Source organism: Muntiacus reevesi, chromosome 3, assembly GCF_963930625.1.
Source record: "Muntiacus reevesi chromosome 3, mMunRee1.1, whole genome shotgun sequence".
Taxonomy (NCBI): domain Eukaryota; kingdom Metazoa; phylum Chordata; class Mammalia; order Artiodactyla; family Cervidae; genus Muntiacus; species Muntiacus reevesi.
Genome location: NC_089251.1, coordinates 37,531,032 through 37,553,270, shown reverse-complemented (window position 1 = coordinate 37,553,270; position 22,239 = coordinate 37,531,032). Strand labels below are relative to the sequence as shown.

At 42.5% G+C, this 22,239-nt stretch overlaps 1 protein-coding gene across 1 annotated transcript in view; it reads left to right on the top strand.

Moving 5' to 3' along the window:
* Positions 1-22,239, top strand: part of ANTXR1 (ANTXR cell adhesion molecule 1) — a 253,071-nt gene that overhangs the window by 143,877 nt on the left and 86,955 nt on the right. The window contains exon 13 of the mRNA XM_065929030.1: positions 6,708-6,803. Coding sequence (XP_065785102.1) covers positions 6,708-6,803 — 96 coding nt within the window. The remainder of the gene's footprint in view (positions 1-6,707; positions 6,804-22,239) is intronic.

Below are 22,239 nucleotides of genomic sequence, written 5' to 3'. Positions count from 1 at the left end.
TAGGCACTGCTCGAAATGGCCCCGCTCAGCTCCATAGTGAAGGCCACGTGGGCCCGGGGTATTTCCAGTCCTGGTCACCCTGTGCCCTGGTGAAGTGGTGAGCAGAGGCCGAGTCCACACTCTTGTCCTGAGTCAGACTGAGAGCGATGGTTAGCCCATGACCCTCTAGGCTACAAGCTAGGAAGAAGCTTTGGGGAGCAAGCAGTGGGTAGCACAGTGACCTGGGACACAGGAGGGCTGGTGGAAGGCCCAAGTTCAAGAAGCCAAAGAAGGTGGCACCAGAACAGATCAAAAGAGGCAGCTTATGGGCCACCAGGCTATCCTCTGGGCTCTGGAACATTCCACATGTCTCCTGGCTCATGGCAGAATCTTAACACCCAAGGGAGCTCTTCATCTTGGAATATGATGAAGATACAAAAGGATTAGTTTAGAGTAACTGAACCAACTTCTAGAATGAAACAAATACCATTTACTACACAGTGCAGGTGTGTATGTATTTCTCTACTACATTCTAATATATGTTCAACAAGGTAACACAGAGTCTCCTAATATGAGTTGTCATGAGGTAACTGATGAAAACTTCAATCCAAGCTCATAAAGGGCAAGCAGGCTCTGCTGTGGCCCCCATCCCTTTTGGACTTTACTCTGAAGCACACTTTCACCACGTGAGACTCCAGTCCACCTGGAGCCGTGTGGGTGAACTTCCGTCAGAGCAGCTGTAGCAATTATAAACACATTGTCAGTCTCTCACGTGGCTACTTAATGTTTAGTCTTTAAAGTATCAATGTTTCTTAAGTGAATTTGTTATAAATCTGATATTACAGTATAATGGTGAAGTGGAAGTGGGCAAACTTCTAAAATCAGACTGTGAAGGTTCAATTCCCAGTTTTGCAGCATTAAAATTGGGGGCATGTAAATGTCTGTAAGAGTCTTGGGTCAGTCATATACCTTTGCTGAGCCGTTCATTTAGTTACATGAACTCATGCACATGTAGCACTTGGTCTAGTGCCACGAATGCCAATAGCACCCATTAACTGTCAGCTGTCATGAGTAAAATTAGTACAAACATCCATGAAAATGCAAGAGTTTCAGAATGAGTGACCCTAGGAAGTGTTATCCTAAAAGATGGAACCGAACTGCAGTACCCCTCCACCTGGGCCCTTGACCTCCAGTCTTTCCCTCCTCAGGTCCAACTGTATGCATTGAAAGCATTTGCTTTGCAAGAAACAAATTTGATCACATTACACTCAGGTTGAAACCACCCAGTCTCAAGATAAAAGTCACGCTCTTGGCTTGGCCTCTGACAGGGGAGATCCCACCTCCCTTCTACGCCCACAGTAGGCACTTTGCGTTTGCTTTCTCGGCAAGAATGCCAAGCTCTCCTTCACCCCGCAGGGTGAGAGTCTAGTGTCACCCCCCTGTGAATGGCTGGTTCCAGGCACTTGGTTCTTAGCATTTGCTGAGAGCAGTAGCCTGCTGGTTCAACCTGTAGGCTGTGGAAGAAAATGGCTCAGCTTTTTTGAAATTTATTTTATTGACATAAAATAAATTTCAGTTCAGTTCAGTTCAGTCGCTCAGTCGTGTCCGACTCTCTGCGACCCCATGAACCACAGCACGTCAGGCCTCCCTGTCCATCACCAATTCCCAGAGTCCACTCAAACTCATGTCCATCGAGTCAGTGATGCCATCCAGCCATCTCATCCTCTGTCGTCCCCTTCTCCTCCTGCCCCCAATCCCTCCCAGCATCAGGATCTTTTCCAATGAGTCAACTCTTCACATGAGGTGGCCAAAGTATTGGAGTTTCAGCTTCAGCGTCAGTCCTTCCAATGAACACCCAGGACTGATCTCCTTTAGGATGGACTGGTTGGATCTCCTTGCAGTCCAAGGGACTGTCAAGACTCTTCTCCAACACCATAGGTCAAAAGCATCAATTCTTCGGTGCTCAGCTTTCTTCACAGTCCAACTCTCATATCCATACATGACCACTGGAAAAACCATAGCCTTGACCAGATGGACCTTTGTTGGCAAAATAATGTTTCTGCTTTTTAATATGCTGTTTAGATTGGTCATAACTTTCCTTCCAAGGAGTAAGCGTCTTTTAATTTCATGGCTACAATCACCATCTGCAGTGATTTTGGAGCCCAAAAAATTAAAATCTGACACTGTTTCCACTGTTTCCCCATCTATTTGCCATGAAATGATGGGACCAGATGCCATGATCTTAGTTTTCTGAATGTTGAGCTTTAAGCCAACTTTTTCACTCTCCTCTTTCACTTTCATCAAGAGGCTTTTTAGTTCTTCTTCACTTTCTGCCATAAGGGTGGTGTCATCTGCATATCTGAGGTTATTGATATTTCTCCCGGCAATATCTTGATTCCAGCTTGTGCTTCTTCCAGCCCAGCGTTTCTCATGATGTACTCTGCATATAAGTTAAATAATCAGGTTGACGATATACAGCCTTGACGTACTCCTTTTCCTATTTGGAACCAGCCTGTTGTTCCATGTCCAGTTATAACTGTTGCTTCCTGACCTACATATAGGTTTCTCAAGAGACAGGTCAGGTGGTCTGGTACGCCCATTTCTTTCGTTTACAATGTGTTAATTTCTGCTATACAGAAAAGTGATTCATGTTTACATATATATATATATATATATATATATATAAATATATACATACAGAGATATATTATATATAGATAGATACATAAACATATGCATTCTTTTTCATATTCTTTTCCATTACAGTTTATCACAGGCTATTAAATAAAGTTCCCTGTGCCATACAATAGGACCTTGTTGTCTATTCATTCTCTGTATAATAGTTTGCATCTGCTAATCCCAATCTTCCACCCCATCCCTCCCCAACCCCCTCCCCCATGGCAACCACAAGTCTGTTCTCTAAGTCTGAGTCTGTTTCTGTTTCATAGATAAGTTCCTTTGTGTCACATGTTAGATTTGACATATAAGTGATATATGATGGTATTTGCCTTTGTCTGACTTACTTCATTTAGTATGATCGTCTCTAGGTCCATCCATATTACTGCGAATGGCACTGTTTCATTCCTTATGGCTGAGTAGCATTCTATCATATGTATGTAATCACATTTTCTTTATCTGTTCATCTGTTAATGGACATTTAGGTTGTTTCTTTGTCTCACCAAATAGCCCAGCCTTAAATTCTGGTTTTTCCCTGTGAACTTGGTCATGGTTCTTTTCCTATGTTTGCCTCAGTACTTTTATCTGTAGAATGGAAAACATAATATTATTGAATTCATAAGGTTTTTAATGATAAATTAAGTGAACTGACATATTGAAAGCATATTAGTACATAGAACAGACAGTCCCTGGCACATAGCAAGTATGTGGTATTAGCTGTATTATCGTCATTACATTATTACTACTGCCCCATAATGTAAGCTTTAAGAATTGAGACTGTCTAGATAGTTCACTGCCTGGCACATAAAAGGTGCTGCATGCGGTGGTTACTGGTGGGGAGAAGGGCAGTAGAGGAGGGAGGGAGTGGGAGGTGCAAACTATAGCATGTAACATAAGTTCAGGAATGTACTATCAACACAGAGAGCATAGCCAATATTTTGTAATAACTATAAATGGAAAGTAAACCTTCAAAGTTGTGTAACATTTTTAAATAAAATAAAACCGATCCAACAAATTAATAAGTAAAAGGTGCTGTGTGTACAGCTGTTGAATGGCACACAGCCCCCTGAGTATGGGTAACAGTTGATACATGTGCCTCAGCAGACTGTGAAAACCCTGGTTCTCTCTAATTAGTCCTTACCCCAGATATCCGCTCAGAGGGCACAAGACAGACCCCCATAAACGTTGGCTGAATGAATCCATGAGTGAACCACTGAGGTTCATGTTCATGCAAATGTTATCTCCTTATAAGACATGAGTCTCGGGTCTAAGTTTACCAAAAGCACGCCCCTTGTTTGATGGTGACTCTTTTTGCACTGAATGTCTGTGTATAATGGTTGCTGGAAGATCTTGAAAACCAGGCAGTGCATTTGGGGGGTTTATTGGGGGCTGCATCCAGAGCAGGGGTCAGTCCCTTCAGGACCTCCCGCCCTGCTGCGGTTCATCTCCCCCAGCATCCCCAGGGCACTTGCGTTTCCCTGAGTCCCACACTGTCTTCCTCCACAGCAGCAGGGAGGCCTGGGGCTGGGTAGGGTCAGACCAAACCTGGCCAGAGGCAGGCCACACAGAGCTTTGTCTGAATCCAGGAAATCTTCTTCCAGTGCTGAAGCCTTCTGTCTTCCCATCTGGGCCCAGTCCTTCACCCTCCCCACTTCATAGGAAACCTTCCCCTTTTTCCAGAAGGAAATTTTTAAAAATCCCCCAAATACATCAGCCTTTCTGCTTCAGTTCCTTTCTCTCGAGTGAGGATTAAATCAGAAGAGGAGAGACTGCGTATAATGTGAATACATGTAGTCTGTAGTCTTTACTAAATTATAGCTTAATACTGAAATACCAAAGGTTTATAAGCCTTGCAGTAACAAAATTACTTATTATTCTAAGTGCAAACAGATTTATGATGTGAAATGGCCACCATATTTGCTGGCCATGTGGAAACAGAGAGAGGGTGAGTTACAAGCAGTGTCTGGCTTGATGGCTTCCAAATCTCTCATCCAGTCATGTCTGCTTTCATCTTATAATTCATTTTGTCCTCACATCAATGCAATGAGGCAGGTGAGGTTTAGTATCTCCATTTTATGGGCATGGAATGTAGGGATGGAAAGATCAAGAGGGTTGCCTTTGACTAACAGTAAGTCTGGAAAACACACATCATTTCCTTGTGTCTTCCAGGAGAGCATCATTTTCTGCTGTAGCTCATGCATGAATGTTGTGGTCCAGGAGCATCCTCTGGCCACCGTGACCCCTCCCCACCCACTGCCCAGCCCTGCACCTGCACTTGTGAGGTGCAGCTCCCTCGGGTGCAATAGGGCATTCCCAAGCCTCGGCTTGGTGGGAGTCAAATGTTTAGTTCCCTGGCTTTTAGGTCAAAGACATTCCACAGAGTAAGAGATGCCTTTGAACAGCTTCCAGCAGTCCCTGATGCGCACTCAGAGTAAGAGTGAGTCACACCCCAGCTCTGCCATTAACCCACTGTGTAACCTCGGACAGGCCACACAGCCTCCCAGCTCTGGAAACAGCGGGGAGGGAGCAGCTTTGAGAACCTGGTCACACTGGGAACAGCTTCCCGTGAAGTCATGTGCCCTAAAATTCATGAGTGTCATTTTGGGAGGGTGACACCTTCCATCCAGTTGAGCCCGCCTGTGTACCCCACAGGTTCTCCAACCCAGGGTGAGAGCCCCAGGGTCACGTGAGCGCTCACACCAAAGGGCGGAGCCCCAAGTGCAGATGTTTAAAATACAACTTCAGGAGTTTGTTTTCTTATTATTCAATGCTGAAAAGAGAAAAAAACAAAGATAGATTTTTTTTTTTAATTACCATTAACCCACTACCTGCAAAACCACCATTAATATTTTAGTAAATATCCCTCAGTCTCTCTCTCACTCTTGACATATATACATAAGTCCACTCTTTATATCAGGGGTGTTTTCTTGGGTCATTTAGATATTTGCAAACATAATGTCTACAGAGTAACTGACTGTATGGTGGTTCTATAATGTATTATTAGTCGTTCTTTGTTAAACATTTAGGTTGCTTTCCTTTATCATCATCATCATCATCTTTATCATCATTATCTGTGCAAACATACCTGATTTTCCCAGGGAGGTGCTAAAAGTAGAAGTGCTGGCTGTACTGGCAAGAAGGGGTACCCACGACAATTAATACCTGTGACAACTTGCCTCTAACCCCTAGCTCCAAACATTGTGCCCCCTTGCATTCCCAGGAGCTGGGAAGGAAGGGAGATGGAGGGCGCTTAAATCTGCCTCTTTGAACCAGCAGCCTCGGAATACTGACACCCAGTCAATGAGATCTCTGCTGCTAAAAGTTAACCATCTCAGGCCATGGCAACTGTCATTTTGGGGGCTGGCCTAGGCATGTTTGGAAGTGGGCATAATTTGTCTTGGCTGCCTGTCTCACTGGATCTGACAGCAGCATTGACTCAGCCACCACACCCCTCCCCTCCCAGGGCCAGCAGCAGCTGCTTTACCCTCCATACCCTGGAATCCCTTTGCCCTTTATCACATCCTATCTGTGGGCTTTGGTCTTTGCTCGTGAATCTATTACATGAACATATGAGCAACAGGTTCAGGGGAGCAGACTGAGTCCTGACAACTGTCCTGAGTCCAGACCAGGTGGTGGCAGGAACAGCAGATCCAGGGAGCAGGAAACTGTCAGCGGGCAGAGGGTGATGGTCCGCAGGCAGGTAGGGAGTGGCAGGCCTTCTCAGAGCCCAGATGCCTGAGCAGCCATCTGCTCTGTCTGTGGCAGAATTAGTCCTTTGGGATGTTGTTCAAAGAGAAGAATAGGGCCTCCCTAAAAAGAGGAATCTGTTTCTCATGTGAATTGACTATATAGAATGTGTTGCCCAAAATGCTGGGCAGAATCTCAGCCATTTGCTTGGCGAACTGTGCACTTCTCTGGGCCTTAAATCTGCATATTGAGGATGGGAGTGTGGGGCGGGGGACCACAGGGGTTGTCTTGCCCCATCCAAGCTCCATGTTGGTTGTACACATAGCCAGTCCCACTGCTGACCACCTTCTCTCTTGACCCCACAGTCCGATGGCTCCATCCTGGCAATTGCCCTGCTGATCCTGTTCCTACTCCTGGCCCTGGCTCTCCTCTGGTGGTTCTGGCCCCTCTGCTGCACTGTGGTAAGTGACGTAACCTCCTCCCCTGACCTTGGGCCTCTGGCCACACAAAGCAAAGAGTGACACAAAGTTAACAGTCCCACAAGCAAGGAAAGGGTAACAAGAAAATGTGTAAATAATTAAGAATAAATCTAGCACTTTTTGGTACAATTAATACAAAATTGGCCACATCTAACACAGTCAATAAAACTGAGTCTTTGGGAGTTCAAATGGGTTAGGGAGTGAGCTTACCAGTGGACATGCCATTTGCGAAGGACAGCTGGAGGGCTTGCTCTGGGTCCAGTGCCTAGGAAGGATTAGCAGAATACTGTAAATGATGAGGCTTAGTTGATAGGTAACCAGTACACATGAATGTATGTGTGTTTGATACATGTGCATGTGTGCACACACATACACACACATATTTGTTGAATTACATCAACTGATACACTTCCAAAGCCAACTTGGTCTTAGCAACTAGTCAGCTCATCCGAGAAAGTGACTTAGGCCTCTATTTTTAACAATACAGAGTGGCACCTACCTTTTATAGCATGCACCTGGGCTTCCCAGGTGGCGCTAGTGGTGTAGAACCCACCTGCCAATGCAGGAGACATAAGAGACATGGGTTCGATCCCTGGGTCAGAAAGATCCCCTGGAGGAGGGCATGGTAATCCACTCTAGTATTCTTGCCTGGGAAATTCTATGGACAGAGGAGCCTGGTGGGCTACAGTCCATGGGGTCACAAAAGAGTCGGAAAGGATTTACTGACTAAACAACAGCAACAATCAGTTTCTATTCCCTGGCACAGAGACCCAAACAAAAGGAAAAGCCCAAACAACATAATATCCAAATGAAGGAAAACATTAGGTCTCACAAGTCTAGTTCTAGCATGTGCCCTGCCTTCTTGCAGAGTCAGAGCATGCACTGTGAAGCCAGGCAGGTTGGAATCAGTGCTGCTCTGCTGCTGCAGGATCTTTCATTCCCTGGATTTCAGTCCTCCTATGGCCAGCCCAGGAGGAGAAAACAGATGATGAGACTCTCCAGGCCAATCTGTCTTCACTTTATCTCTGGAATGCCAGCATTGAAGCACACAGCACAAGCTCCTAAAATCTATGTGTGGAAATACCCTGGTGTTCCAGTGGTTAACACTGCACTTCTAGTGCAGGGGGCACAGGTTCAATCCCTGGCCAAGGAACTAAGGTTCCACATGCTGCACAGTATAGCAAAAAAAAAAAAAAAAAGTTGTTTGTTTTTTTTAAAAATTCTGTGTGAAGAACAGAAACCAAAGACTCATAGAGCACTAGACTTGAACAGAAGGAGGAAATGTCTTCAAATGTCATCTTAAGGAGATGGGAAATGAATGAAACAAGAAATTCAGCCAGGATATGGATCCATGTGGCAAGGATTTCTGGAAAGCAAAGCCTTTGCACCAACAGAAGCCTCTGGTGTAGACGGGAAAAGATGACTTTTAGCAGACAAGAATGTGTGGTGGGGAGGGACTCCAGACAGGTGCAAATCTTGGGTCAATTAGTGTAATCCAGGCTGGAGTGATTTCACCAAGATTTTAAGCTGTCTCAGCCACGGCAGCCTCAAAAGTTAAATGTTTAAATACTTAAGGCTTCACAACCATTTTATTTGGAAGGTTTAAAAAAAAAATGAGCCAGCCAGAGTGCTCTGTATGGTGATTCAGAAATATACACATTTCCAAGTCTGGAATTCTGGAGGGAGACCTTGTAGTGGGCTCTTAAAGAAGGGGTGGCTGGTGGTGGTATTGATGGCAGCCCAAAGTGAGCACCAGGGCTTCTGTTATAGCGGGCATCCCCTTTGTTCACTGAGTCCCTTTAATTGTTAAAAACTATTACTTCTGAGTGGAGGCAGCTAGAAGCAATAGAACAGCCAAGCAGTACTCTATGACTTGCTGTGTGATCTTGAGCAAGTTACTTAACCACCCTGTCCCCCAGTTTCCTCATTTGCATACTGAGGACAATGAGCTCTGACCTCATAGGTAGATAGTGAAAATTAAAGGATCATAAATATGTATATCTTTATCTCTATAGATATATATGTATATGCATATATATATACTGCTTGAAACAGTTCCTTGTATTATCTTTAATAACAATAATTAATATTATTATTTTAAAATAGTTACTATAATAAGAATACATAACTGTACCATATGGTGTTCAATTTATATTGGTGAGAAATGTCTCTTTTTTCCAGTTTTGTTGAGATATAATTGACATATAACATTTTATAAGTTTACAGTCTACAACTTAATGATTTGATACTTGTATTGCACAAAGTTTCTCACAACAAGCATCCCTTTACCCCACATAGTTACACACCTTTTCCTTTGTGATAAGAACTTTTAAGAACTACTTTCTTGGTAGTGGTGGTGGTGTTTAGTCACTAAGTCATGTCTGACCCTTTTGTGACCCCAGGGACTATAGCCGGCCAGGCTCCTCTGTCCATAGGATTTCCCAGGCAAGAATACTGGAGTGGGTTGCCATTTCCTTCATCCAGGGGATCTTCCCAACCCAGGGATCAATTCCACGTCTCCTGCACTGGCATATGAATTCTTTACCTCTGAGCCACCAGGGAAGCCCAAGAACTACTTTCTTAGCAACTGTTAAATGGACAGTACAGTAGTCTCAACTGTAGACATCATGTCTTACATTACAGCTCCAGAGCTTATTTATCTTAGAACTAACTGGAAATTTGTACATTTTGACTACCTTCACTCAATTCCTCTACCCTCAACCCTGTATCCCAACCCCTGCCCCTGGCAACCACAAATCTGATCTGCTTTTATGGATTTGGTTCTTCTAAATTCCACGTGTGAGATCATACAGTATTTGTCTTGCTCTGCTTGACTTACTTCACTTAGCGTGATGTCCTCAAAGCCCATCCATGTTGTCACAAATGAAAGGATTTCTTTCTTTTTTATGACCGAATAGTATTTCACTATATATGCATATCACATCTTCTTTATCCATTCATCCTTCATAGGTTGTTTCCATGTCTCGGCTATTATAAATAAGGTTGTAATGAACATGAGGCTACTGGTACTTCTTTGGGATAGTAATTTTGTTTCCTAAAAGTGAAATTTCTGGGTCATATGGTAGTTCTATTTCTAATTTTTTTAGGAAACTCCATACTGTTTTCCACTGTGGCTATGCCAGTTTATGTTCCCATGAATGGTGTATAAGGAGTTCCACTAACATTTGTTATTGTCTTTTTCATGATAACCATCCTAACAGGCATGAAATGATATCTTATTGTGGTTTTATTTTCCAGGAAAATGCCTCTTAATTAACGCCTTTAGTTATTGGGAGCAGGATTACATAAGGCCAGATTGTTTTGCAATATTCAAAATATTTTTCAACGATTCTATCTGGTTAAGCCTATGTTGCTTTGGAAGACAGCCAAAAGTCTTAATGCAGTCTGATTTTGTAAGTCATGAAGGATTTCTTTGCAAGGGGAAGATCTTAGAGATTGATTTCCCTGTTTATGAGGTCTATACAAATTGCCCTCACAGCTATTTCTGAAAACTGGCTGGGGCTCTGACACTTGGTGTACCCCCAAAATTGCTTCTTGATCACTGGCTTCCTTCATGAATGGTGATGTTCTGATGGGGATGGGATAAAGTCATGTGTTTTCTGAAGGGAGTATACAGGAAGGAGGGCAGACATCATCTCCTGCCTCCCTAGGAGGCAGAATGCAGGAAGTTTCTCTCCCTTGTTTGACAGCAGCCCCTCTCCACAGTCTGGGACTGACAGAGGGCATCCTTGTGACTGATGGTCCTGAAACCTTCCTCTGTCCTTCTCTCTACCCTGCCTCGAGTGTGAGGAATGCCTCATGACCTGGTACCAAAGCCACATCTCAATGATGGAAATTAACCAGAGGACAGAAAGGGTCTGTAATGTGAGGAGGCCATGAGGATTCTCTGCTGTGTCCTTCCTCTGTCTTCTGCACAGTTCTCTCCAGGAATGATATTTAAAGTATTTAACAACCTTCAAGCCCCCCGCCCCGCCACCCCAACTGAGCCAAACATTAACCATTTAGTGGTTGAATATGAACTGGGAATGGGGGTGGTCCACAAAGTCCTGGAGGCTGGCAGGGGGAGAAGGGCAGGCAATTAGATCACTCTTTACTCATCATAATGAACATTTTAAAAGTAATGACCAGGATGACCAGAGCAAGTGTGTTGGTTACTACAAGCTGGCCCTCTGCAGAACTCAGCATCCTCTCACTTCCTGCTGGCCCCATCTGAAAGAAGAAATCTGAAGGGTGAGAGCGACTGGTGCTACTCATTGCATTTTGCCTTTCTGAAAGGACCTTACTCCCATCTGGCTCTTATCTTCTGCCTAGATGGAACCTGGGTTAACTTCTTGCCCAAATAGCAGAGAATAGTCTATCAGTGGTGACCAATGGAGAGAGAATTTTTCCAGATCCTGGATCAAAACCTTTTAGTGTTTCCCAGCTTGGACCTCAATATCCCCAGGTAACCCTTTGATTTCTAAGATTCCTACCTTTATTCACTAGCACCGAAAGCATTCCCATTGAAAGGGAGAGAGTCACTGGACTATGTAGCCTGGGCTTATTTGCAGTTGCAGAAAGGGAATTCAGGAGCCAATATTTTACCCCCAAATAGACAAATAAATAGAGCCCTGCCTCAATTCCACAAGGGGCATTGCCAGAACCCTTTAAGTCATGCAGTGGCCATTCCATCTACTTATTAGTTGGTCCAATATTATTGAACTTTCTAGATTGAACTTTTAAAAAAGGAAGACCAAGAAATCTAAATAAGACGATGATCATGAAAAAAGGGTTGAAATATACTGTAGGAGTGAAAAAGTCAACAATGAATCAGTGGTATTAGCAGTAAATATCATCTAATATAGATCAAGAAAGTGTAGGTAACCCTGGGTGTCTACCGTCATCCCAGCCAAGAGGCAGCACCCTAACGAGAGCCTGCAGTCCAGCTAGGGTGGTAGCTTCATGTACACAGGGAAAGGCCATCACTTCCGGCCTAAATTTCAGCAGGTCACCAGGCACTGATAGATCCCTGATTAGTAGTGGGGACTTGACTCCTCCAAATCAAAAATCTGGGGGTAGAATAAAAGCTTGCATGGTCTCTTAACCTATTGACCCCATGTTGCCACTCTCAGGAACACCCTTGATTCCATAACTCCTTCTCCATCTGCCCTGTCCCCTTCCTGCACCTGAACAGAGCAATTGTAAGTCTTCTCTCCTGTTCCCAAGATGCTGATCCCTTCAGAAAATAATTGCCCGAGCACACTGATGAAGCCAGGGCACATTTACCGGTCCTTTGAATTGCTTAGCAAACTCTGACCTCATCCGTATGGAGCCCCAGATTCCCTCACAGTGTCTCTCCCAGACTGTTCTTCTCCTGGAGATGTCTATGCTACTTCTGGCCCTTTCACTCCCAACAGGCAACCTGCTCTTCTGTCTCAGTGAGAAGATGGAAACCTTCCACTTCAAACAGACTTGTGTGCATCCTTCTCCAACATCCTTCCCTTCCCCGGATGCAGACGGGCCCCTCTCCTTCTCCTCCCACTCCTGTCTTTCATCCTGTTCTCCCCCACTCACCTCTGCCTATGGTATGTTCATCCTTTCCACCGTCTTCCTCCCCACTGCCTGCTGGCCTCCTTCAACCTTTTTGAATGTGTCATTGCTTATTCCTCCTTCAAGCTGCCCTATTCCTTCTCCCTCTCTTTCATCTGAAACCTTCTCTGCAGAGCAGACTATTCTATTCGCTCTTCAGCCTGCTGCACCCTGGGCTCCATCACCATTGTTTCTCTAGTCCATCCCTTGCAAGGAGTGCTCATTTCTCTCAGCCAGGAGTGCTCATTTCTCCCAGCCAGGAGTGCTCATTTCTCCCAGCCAGGAGTGCTCATTTCTCCTCCTACTCTAGTTCTTTCAGCAGTGGGCACTCTCTCCTTTCAACTCTCTCCCCTGCTGCCTGCTGCTGACTCTTCTGTCTCCTTCTGCTGCTGCTCACCTCTTGTTCTTTGAGATTGTCTTCAGCCTTCTCTACACATTGTCTCTGGCAATATCACCAACACTCATGACTTTGGCTACAACGGATATGCTGATGGCTTTTTCAATGTGGCCAGCCATCTCTGGCCTTGGCTTCAAAAGATCAGGTCTATAGTATCAGGACCCAGTGGATTTCTCAAACATGGGTATCTCTACCAGACCCCACAACATGTCCCAGTTAAACTTGTTGACCCCAGAACTGGTCTTCATCATTGGATATGTCATCATCCTCTGAGCTGCCCAAACTAGAGACAGCAGAGTGATTGCCAATGTCTTCTCCCTCTTTTCTTGTCTTCTCTCACCTCAGAATTGTGTATAGGGCATCCTCTTCTCCCACACCCTGTCTCATCTGGCACTTCTGTCCACATCCTCTACCCCAGCCCAAGTATAACACCTAGCACTCAGGAGTTGCTTAACAAATAGTTTGGAATGAATGAATGAGTGAATGGATGGATGTCATTGCCCTAGTCTAAGGTTCTACATCTCCCACCTGAACTATTGCAATAACTTTCTAACTGCTCTTTTAGTCTACCATCACTAGGTTTTTTTCTTTAAAAAAAAAAATCAAGGAAACAGTTCATGATCCCACTGTCTTCCCTGCCCCAAATCCTTGTGACTGTTCAAGTTCTCTAAAATAGACTTCAAGTTCCTTGACTTGGCATGTGTAGACCCTTCCCAGTCTGGCCACAAACCCCTTCTCCAGCCTCACCTGCTACCCTCCTCCCTGTGTGTGCATGGACTCCCCAAGCATCCCGTGAGCGCTTCTTCATGGCACCAACCATGCTGTTGTTACTGATTGTTTACTTGTCAATCTTCCCCTATAGACATAAGCTGTTGGAAGCCAGGAGTGTAGTTCCACAGACATTAACCATGCCCAGTTCAAGACTGTTACTTATAAATCTCAAAGTTCTTTGAGTAGTCAAATGGAAAAAGAGCTGTCTCCAGGCTCGCTCTGTTCTTTGGGGCTCCTTGAACATACCATGTAGTTATTATTGATCTCTTTCTGTTGTTTCCACTTGCTGAAATAATGTCATAGTCTTTATCTATTCTGTCTACGATTCCTCTTTGTAGTCCTGCTCATGATTACTCCATCTAACTAGTTTTCCTTTTTCCCACCTGGGAGAATTAGCTTCAACTTTCCTTGGTTTTCGTAGCACTTTTTTCACACATCTGTTAAAGCAGAGGTTCCCCAGCCCTCAGACCAGCACTGGTCAATGGTCTGTTAGAACCAGGGCTGCACAGCGGGAGGTGAGCCGCAGGCAGGCCAGTGAGGGAAGCTTCATCTATATTTTCAGCCACTCCCTGTTGCTCACATTACCACCTGAGCTCTGCCTCCTGTCAGATCAGTGGCCACATTGGATTCCCATAGGAGCATGAACCCTAAATATGATGAGCTTGGATCATCACAAAACCATCCCTCCAACCCTGCCATCCTTGGAAAAATTGTCATCCATGAAACCTGTCCTTGATGCCAAAAAGACTGGGAACCCCTGGACTAGAGAATTATTTCGTTCTAACACAACGACTCATTCATATATATGTTCCTGTCACTATACAGTGAACCCCTCCGGGGAGGGAGACACTAATCACAGAAAATCATCCTATAAAGGAGTACAGCGCCTGGCATGTAATTCATATGTTTTCCAAACTAAACTAAAAAGCTAAATCATCTTGGGATATGCAAGGAACTCACAAACAGTGGAACTGTAGGGCATGGTAATCTCATAAGTGTTTGTATCATTATTATTAGGTTTCATAAATTACATGTCTGTTAACACATGGCTTTATATGTATCAAACATTGCATAACAAAGCACATTTATATCTGCTTCTTAAATATAATCCTAGAAATGTGCCCATTTTATTGGAAGGTAAATGGGGTCAAGAGCCCTGAGCCAAAAGATCCTGCTGTATTTTGCCAGATGAGAAAGTTCTGGAGCTTGGTTGCCTAACAACATGAATATACTTGACACTACTGAACTGTCCACTTTAAAATGGTTAAGAGTAGGTTGTGCATTTTTTTCCAGAACTAGAAAGAAAGTAAGAGATCCTGCTGTGCTGTGCTCAGCCACTCAGTCGTGTCCAACCCTTTGCGACCCCATGAACTGTAGCCCACCAGGCTCCTCTGTCCATGGAACTCTCCAGACAAGAATACTGGAGTGGGTTGCCATTTCCTACTCCAAAGAGATCCTGCTAGAGAGTCGCAATTCTTCTGCAACCCAGCTAATTAAACCACACTATTTAGGTGAAATCAAATTGCTACATTTCTATTCAAATAATAGCAAATATTCTTATTCAGTTTGTTGGAAAAGGATTATGTGCTTGTATTGAAAATGTCTCTCAATATAAACAAAATTCAGTTCCCTTTTGCTTTGCTTTGTTTTTGATGGCTTTGTAGGTATTTTATAAACAGTTTTTAAAGAATTATGTAAAGGATCATTCATACCTTTATTGAATTTCCAGGGTAGCTCAACAAATAAGCCCCTTTGTCATCACCAGTGACAAATTCCAAGGGATGAAAACTAATCAGGAACTTGATATGCCTTAAATTGAAATAAAAATAAAGTCTTCAAATAATGCCCTCCACACCTTTAAGCATAATATTTAATTTTTAGGGCCAGACAACCAAACCTCACATCACCAAAGGGATTTACTAAAGTTTATTTAATAGAAACCTAACAAGTACAAGCAGCTCCTTAGCCAGGCATTTTAGGCCTAGATTCATCGTGCTTTCTGGACCCCTTTCCAGCCTCCACCCATTCCCATCTGGACACGCCTTGCTCTGAAACTTGCAAGATTACACAGAGTTCTGCCGTGGCCTGCCCTGCACCGCAAGCCCCAAACACCCAGTCTGTTGTCATCTCCACCTTGCCCTCATAACTTCCCTCATCCCTGCGGGGCTGGCCTTGACACTTGCTTGGGAACCCACCCACCACCATCCTCATGCCCCCGAGTGAGCTAGGAAGAGACGAGCCGTCATTAAAGACTACAGGGTTCCAGTATGAGATCATCGTCCATCAGTTAAAGGCAAATCTTTTAAATTCATTTCCTCATGTGAAAATTTAGAAAATTGGAACCATATTGGCTCTAAGGTTACTTCCTTTTATTCTCACCTCATGGAAGTGAACCTACTCCTCCCCTTCAATATGTCCTGGCCTGTGATCCTCAAATCTGGTTACACATCAAAATACGATGCAAGTAGTCAGGGGCAACATTTCTAAACAACATCCACTTAAGCTTCTTTTGACCCTCGAGCCCCTCTCCCTTGGCGTAGTCCTATCCCCACCCGTTAATATACCAGCGCCTAGAAGTACACTAGTTCTTCCCAAACACCTATAGACATACTGATGTCTGGAAGGACACTAACATTCTGCCAAAGACTTTGGGAAACATAATCGCAGAGAATGCCGACTTGGCTGAAAGTCATATTCCTGGGTTCCTAAGAATGGCCTCATTCCTGCCCTTCTCGAAGGGTATGTCAACACCAACAAGCTCAAACACATTGTGAACATCACGCCCCATCCTTGCTCAGTGTGTGTCCTGATAAGATCCACAGCCACTCCCCGTGGCTGGAATCACCTTGCCCATAACCAAGGCAGACAAGATGTTCCTCCAAGCTTCAGGGAATCTGAATTCATGGATTTTTTAAAACTGTCCCAGTTTTGCAGTGCCTGGCACATTGTCTACTGGAGACTGTGCATAGCCATTTTTTTTGAATTACCATGTAAGTCATTTGGGTCTTATCAACTGATGTTAAAATTCTTGCCACCATTCTCTCTTGAGTTATGGATGAGTTTTGCCTTTGAAATAATTCCAATCTTAAGGGAGATATGATGAAAGGCCAAGAATTATTTGGAATTTGAGTTCCAAATGCAAAAGACAGAAAAAGTTGAACTCATTTCTTTGAGAATGTCTTGTACTACATTCTAGATCAACACCCTTGGCAGTAGCCTTTACTAAACTTTTACAGTGTAAATTTATTGAATTCAGGCAGTACTTGGCCAGCTTTAATCAGCTGTGAGGTTTCTATTACATTTATACTGTTTGTATAGTAAGATTCATTTATCTGTCATCAGCTAGTATCTCATACTTGCTGGACATTCTCCACATTGCATTGCCTAGTTTCCCTTGGTTTCTTGATTTTAATTAGAAAGATATTTATTATAAGGTTAAGAGATCAGAATTGGAGTCTAGATTGTAAAAGCATAGCAGCAAGCATCTCCTTCCATCCATGAGACTAAAGCCTTTTGTTATATGGCTTTTCAGATCTCATTGGCATTTCTTCTATACACGGCTCTCTCCTGATGGCTTCTGCTCACACAGAACCTATGAGGTCAGTGAAAGTTGCTCAGTTGTGTCTGACTCTTTGCGACCCATGGACTATACAGTCCATGGCATACCCCAGGCCAGGATACTGCAGTGGGAAAGCCTTTTCCTTCTCCAGGAGTATCTTCCCAACACAGGGATCGAACCCAGGTCTCCCACATTGCAGTTGGATATTTTACCAGCTGAGCCACAAGGGAAGCCCAAGAATACTGGAGTGGGTAGCCTCTCCCTTCTCTAGCAGATCTTCCTGACCCAGGAATTGAACCCGGGCCTCATGCATTGTAGGCGAATTCTATACCAACTGAGCTGTAAGGCCAGGGAGGTAGCAAAAGAGTTGGAATTAAGGTATCAGTCCAGAAGTCCCATAATATGTGATGTTTTAAATCAAAAGCTCCAACTGACTTTAAGCATCTAAATACATTTATTTGCATTAACCCCTCTGAGGTGGCACTAGTGATAAAGAACCTGCCTGCCAATTCAGGAGATGTAAGAGAAACAGATTCGATCCCTGGGTTGGGAAGATCCCCTGGAGAAGGAAATGGCAACCCACTCCAATATTCTAGCCTGGAGAATCCCATGGACAGAGGAGCCTGGCAGGCTACAGTCCATAGGATTGAACAGAGTCAGACATGATTGAAGAAACTTAACATGCCTCCTGAGCATGCAGGAGGTAATCATTTGCAAAAATCAATTACTCCCAGCTGGTGATACACTAGACCTCACAGCAAAATAAAAACAAAAAATTCCTGGAAAAATGTATAATAATAGTTTGTTTTAAGTGCATAACCAGGATCACAAGAAAACAGACATTTCCAGGGACAAAATAAAGAAGGTTCTGGAAATTAGGTACTTAGCTGACCCTAAAGCAGTGATGATTTTTTAATCTCAATAACCTAGACATTTGGTTTCATAGCTTTACATAAATCCATAAAAGTTTGAGAGTAGGACTGAATCTTCTGCCTATAGCTGAGACCTTGAGTAAGCGGATGGGCTATGAGTTTGATGTGTGTGTGTGTCCCTAAAAATTCAAAACAACAACCTCTCAGTTTTAGAGTTCAAATATACATTACTTTGGGGTCTATAAATTACAAACTAAGAGAAAGGGATTCACAGTTTAGAAGTACTTAGGAATCTGCAAAATGAAACTTGAATCCTCTCTGGCAGGCTGATCCCTTAGCTTAGTCTTCATAAGACTTCCATAGGTAAATGCAAACTATGCATGAGTTCACAATTGAAAATTACCCAAAACTCAAGGAATATTATTACTCAGATTCCTTGGTGTTTTACTATGCATAGAAAGCACAAAAGAGCAAAAACCAGTTGAGAAAGTCAGGCCCTGTCATTTGTCTTTCCTGTGCTCTTTACAAAAGTAACAATGGTTAAGTAGCAGATACATCAAAAGTTCTGTAAATACCATTATTTCTCCCATCACTTGAAGGGTGTTTCTAAAAATGTCACTTCAAAAATTCAACAGCCATTTATGATTTAAAAAAAACTTCATAGAGGGAATATATCTCAACATAATAAACCTACAGCAAACATTATTTTCAATGGTAAAAACTGAAGCATTTCCTCTAAGATCAGGAACAAGGTAAGGGTGCCCATTCTCACTACTATTATTCAACATAGTTTTGAAAGTCCTAGTCACAGCAATCAAAGAAGGAAAAAGAAATAAAAGGAATTCAGATTGGAAAAGAAGAAGCAAAACTCACTGTTTGCAGATGACATGACACTATACATAGAAAACCCTAAACATGCCACCAGAAAATTTCTAGGGCTAATCAATGAATATAGTAAAGTCACAGGATATAAAATTTATGCACAGAAATCCCTTGCATTCCTATACACTAACAATGAAAACTCAGAAAGAGAAATTAAGGAAACAATCCCATTCACTATTTCAACAAAAAGAATAAAATACCTAGGGATAAATCTGCCTAAAGAGACAAAAGACCCATATGCAGAAAACTGTTAAGACACTGATGAAAGAAATCAAAAGCAATACAAACAGATGGAGAGATATATCATGTTCTTGGATTGGAAGAATCAATATTGTGAAAATGACTATACTTCCCAAAGCAATCTACAGATTCAGTGCAATCCCTATCAAACTACCAATGGCATTTTTCATAGAACTAAAACAAAAAATTCACAATTTATTTGGAAAAACAAAAGACCCTGAACAGCCAAAGCAATCTTGAGAAAGAAAAATGGAGCTGGAGAAATCAACCTTCCTGATTTCAGACTATATTACAAAGCTACAGTCATCAAGAGAGTATGGTGCTGGCATAAAAACAAAAATATAGATCAATGGAGAAAACAGAAAGCTCAGAGATAAACCCCTGCACCTTTGGGCACCTCATCTCTGACAAAGGAGGCAAAAGTATATAATGGAGAAAAGACTGCCTCTTCAGTCAGTAGTGCTGGAAAAACTGGACAGCCACATGTAAAAGAATGAAACAAGAATACTTCCTAACACCATACACAAAAATAAATTCAAAATGAATTAAAGACTTAAATGTAATGCCAGAAACTATAAACCTCGTAGAGGAAAACATAGGCAGCACACTCTTTGACATAAATCAAAGATCCTCTTTGACCCTACTCCTAGAGTAATGGAAGTAAAAACAAAAATAAATAAATGAGACCTACTTAAACTTAAAAGCTTTTGCACCGCAAATGAAGAAATAAACAAGGTTAAAAGACAACCCTCAGAATGGGAGAAAACAGTTACAAATCAAATAACTGACAAAGGATTAATCTCCAAAATAAATAAGCAGCTCGTACAGCTCAATATCAGAAAAACAGCCCAATCAAAAAATGGGCAGAAGACCTAAACAAACATTTCTCCAAAGAAGACCAAAGATGGCCAATAAACACATGAAAAGATGTTCAACATTGCTAGTTATTAGAGAAATGCAAAACAAAACTACAGTGTGGTATCACCTCACACCAGTCAGAATGGTCATCACCAAAAAATCTACAAACAATAAATGCTAGTGAGGATATAGAGAAAAGGGAACTCTCTTGCACTGTTGGTGGGAATATAAACTGATACAGCCACTATGGAGAACAATATGGAGATCCCTTAGAAAACTAGGAATAAAAAACTACCATACGACCCAGCAATCCCACTACAGGGCACAGACCCTGAGAAAACCATAATTGAAAAAGACACATGTACCCCAGTGTTCACTGCAGCACTATTTACAATAGCTAGGACATGGAAGCCACCTAGATGTTCATTGACAGATGAATGGATAAGGAAGCTGTGGTACATATATACCATGGATTATTACTCAACCAAAAAAAAGAATGGATTTGAGTCAGTTCTAGTGAGTTCTAGAGCCTGTTATACAGAACGAAGTAAGTCAGGAAGAGAAAAACAAATATCATATATTACACATATATATGGGATCTAAGAAAATGGTATCAGTGAATCTATTTGCAGAGAAGGAATGGGTATACAGATATAGCGAACAGACTTATGGACACAGTGGGGATGAGAGAGTGGAAGAAATGGAGAAAGTAGCATGGACACACATACACTATCATGTGTAAAATAGATAACAGGTGAGAAGTTGCCATGTAACACAGAGAGACCACCCTGGCACTCTGTGATGACCTAGAGGGTTGGGGGGAGGGAAGGAGGTTTTATATATATATATATATATATATATATATATACACACACACACATAATGGCTGATTTGTGACATTATATGGCAGAAACCATCACAATATTGTAAAGTGATTTTCCTCCAATTAAAAAATAAATTTAAAAATAAAAGCAAAATAAATAAATTAAAATGTCAATTCCTTATGGAATTTTAGCCCCATGAAAGTAACAGCCTAGTGAGGGAAATAGGTTCAGAACAGAACACTCAAAACCTTCTAAAGTAACACATTTTTTAGCATTTAATAATACACTAAAATTTTCTATCATTTTGAATGCTTTAAATTCTTAATTAAAGTATTGTGTGTATGTTAGTCATGCACTCAGTCATGTCCAACTCTTTACAACCCTATGGACTGTAGCCCACCAGGCTCCTCTGTCCTTGAGATTCTCAAGGCAAGAATACTGGAGTGGGTTGCCATTCCCTTCTCCAGGGGATCTTCTCAACCCAGGGATTGAACCTGGGTCTCCTGCATTGCAGGCAAATTCTTTACTGTCTGAGCCAACAGGGAAGCCCAACTAAAATAATGCTACAGTATAAATAGCTCTATGCCTCAATTTTTTAAATATAAACACATGAAGTTTCATGATGGGTTTGCGTATGATGTAGCCCCATGCCTCTGAGTTAACAGGACGGAAGGAAGGACATTCTTAGGACGAAGTATCACAACAACAGAGGTGGATGGCTGTGACTCATTGTCTTGTTATTCCTTTTGCGCTGGCTTAAAATAGAAGCCCAGCTTTTGATGTCTTGCCAGGGTCCTCTTTTCTTAACAACAAAATAAAAGCTATTTGTGTGATTCCAAATAAGAACAAATGCCACAAATTTGTTTTTCTGCTGCTCTCAGCATTATAGCCTTTTCTTCATCCATGGCACATGCTTCTAATCCCCTGTGAAGCAAATGATGGGCCCCATGAGTTCCATTCTCCTTTCTTTGTGTTCTTCAGTGTGGTCTCTGATGAAGCTCTTGGGTGTCCCTCTGTTTCCTTTGCTCTCAGGGTATCTTCTGTCTCTCACGTCTTCATGAGTTCTACCAAAGCTTAAGATTTTCCTCCTTCCCCGAATCCCTGACTTCTTTAACCAGGACACACATTTGTGTTAAGGCTGCTATAGTAAATGCTTTAGTGAAGAAAAGTATACATGCTCACAAGTGTGATATGTAATTGCACTGCACAGGGGAAAACAGAAGTGAGAAAGCAGATGAGGTGTGTGTGTGAGAGAGAGTCTTGTGTATTTCTACCAGGTCACTACTGACAACTGGACAGCGTCTTCACATTCACCTGATAGCACTTGTTACACCCAATATAATTGGCTCACATTTTTAAATGGTTAATGTTATATGAATTTTACCATAACCCAAAAAATCTAAAATATATACATGCATACTTAAGA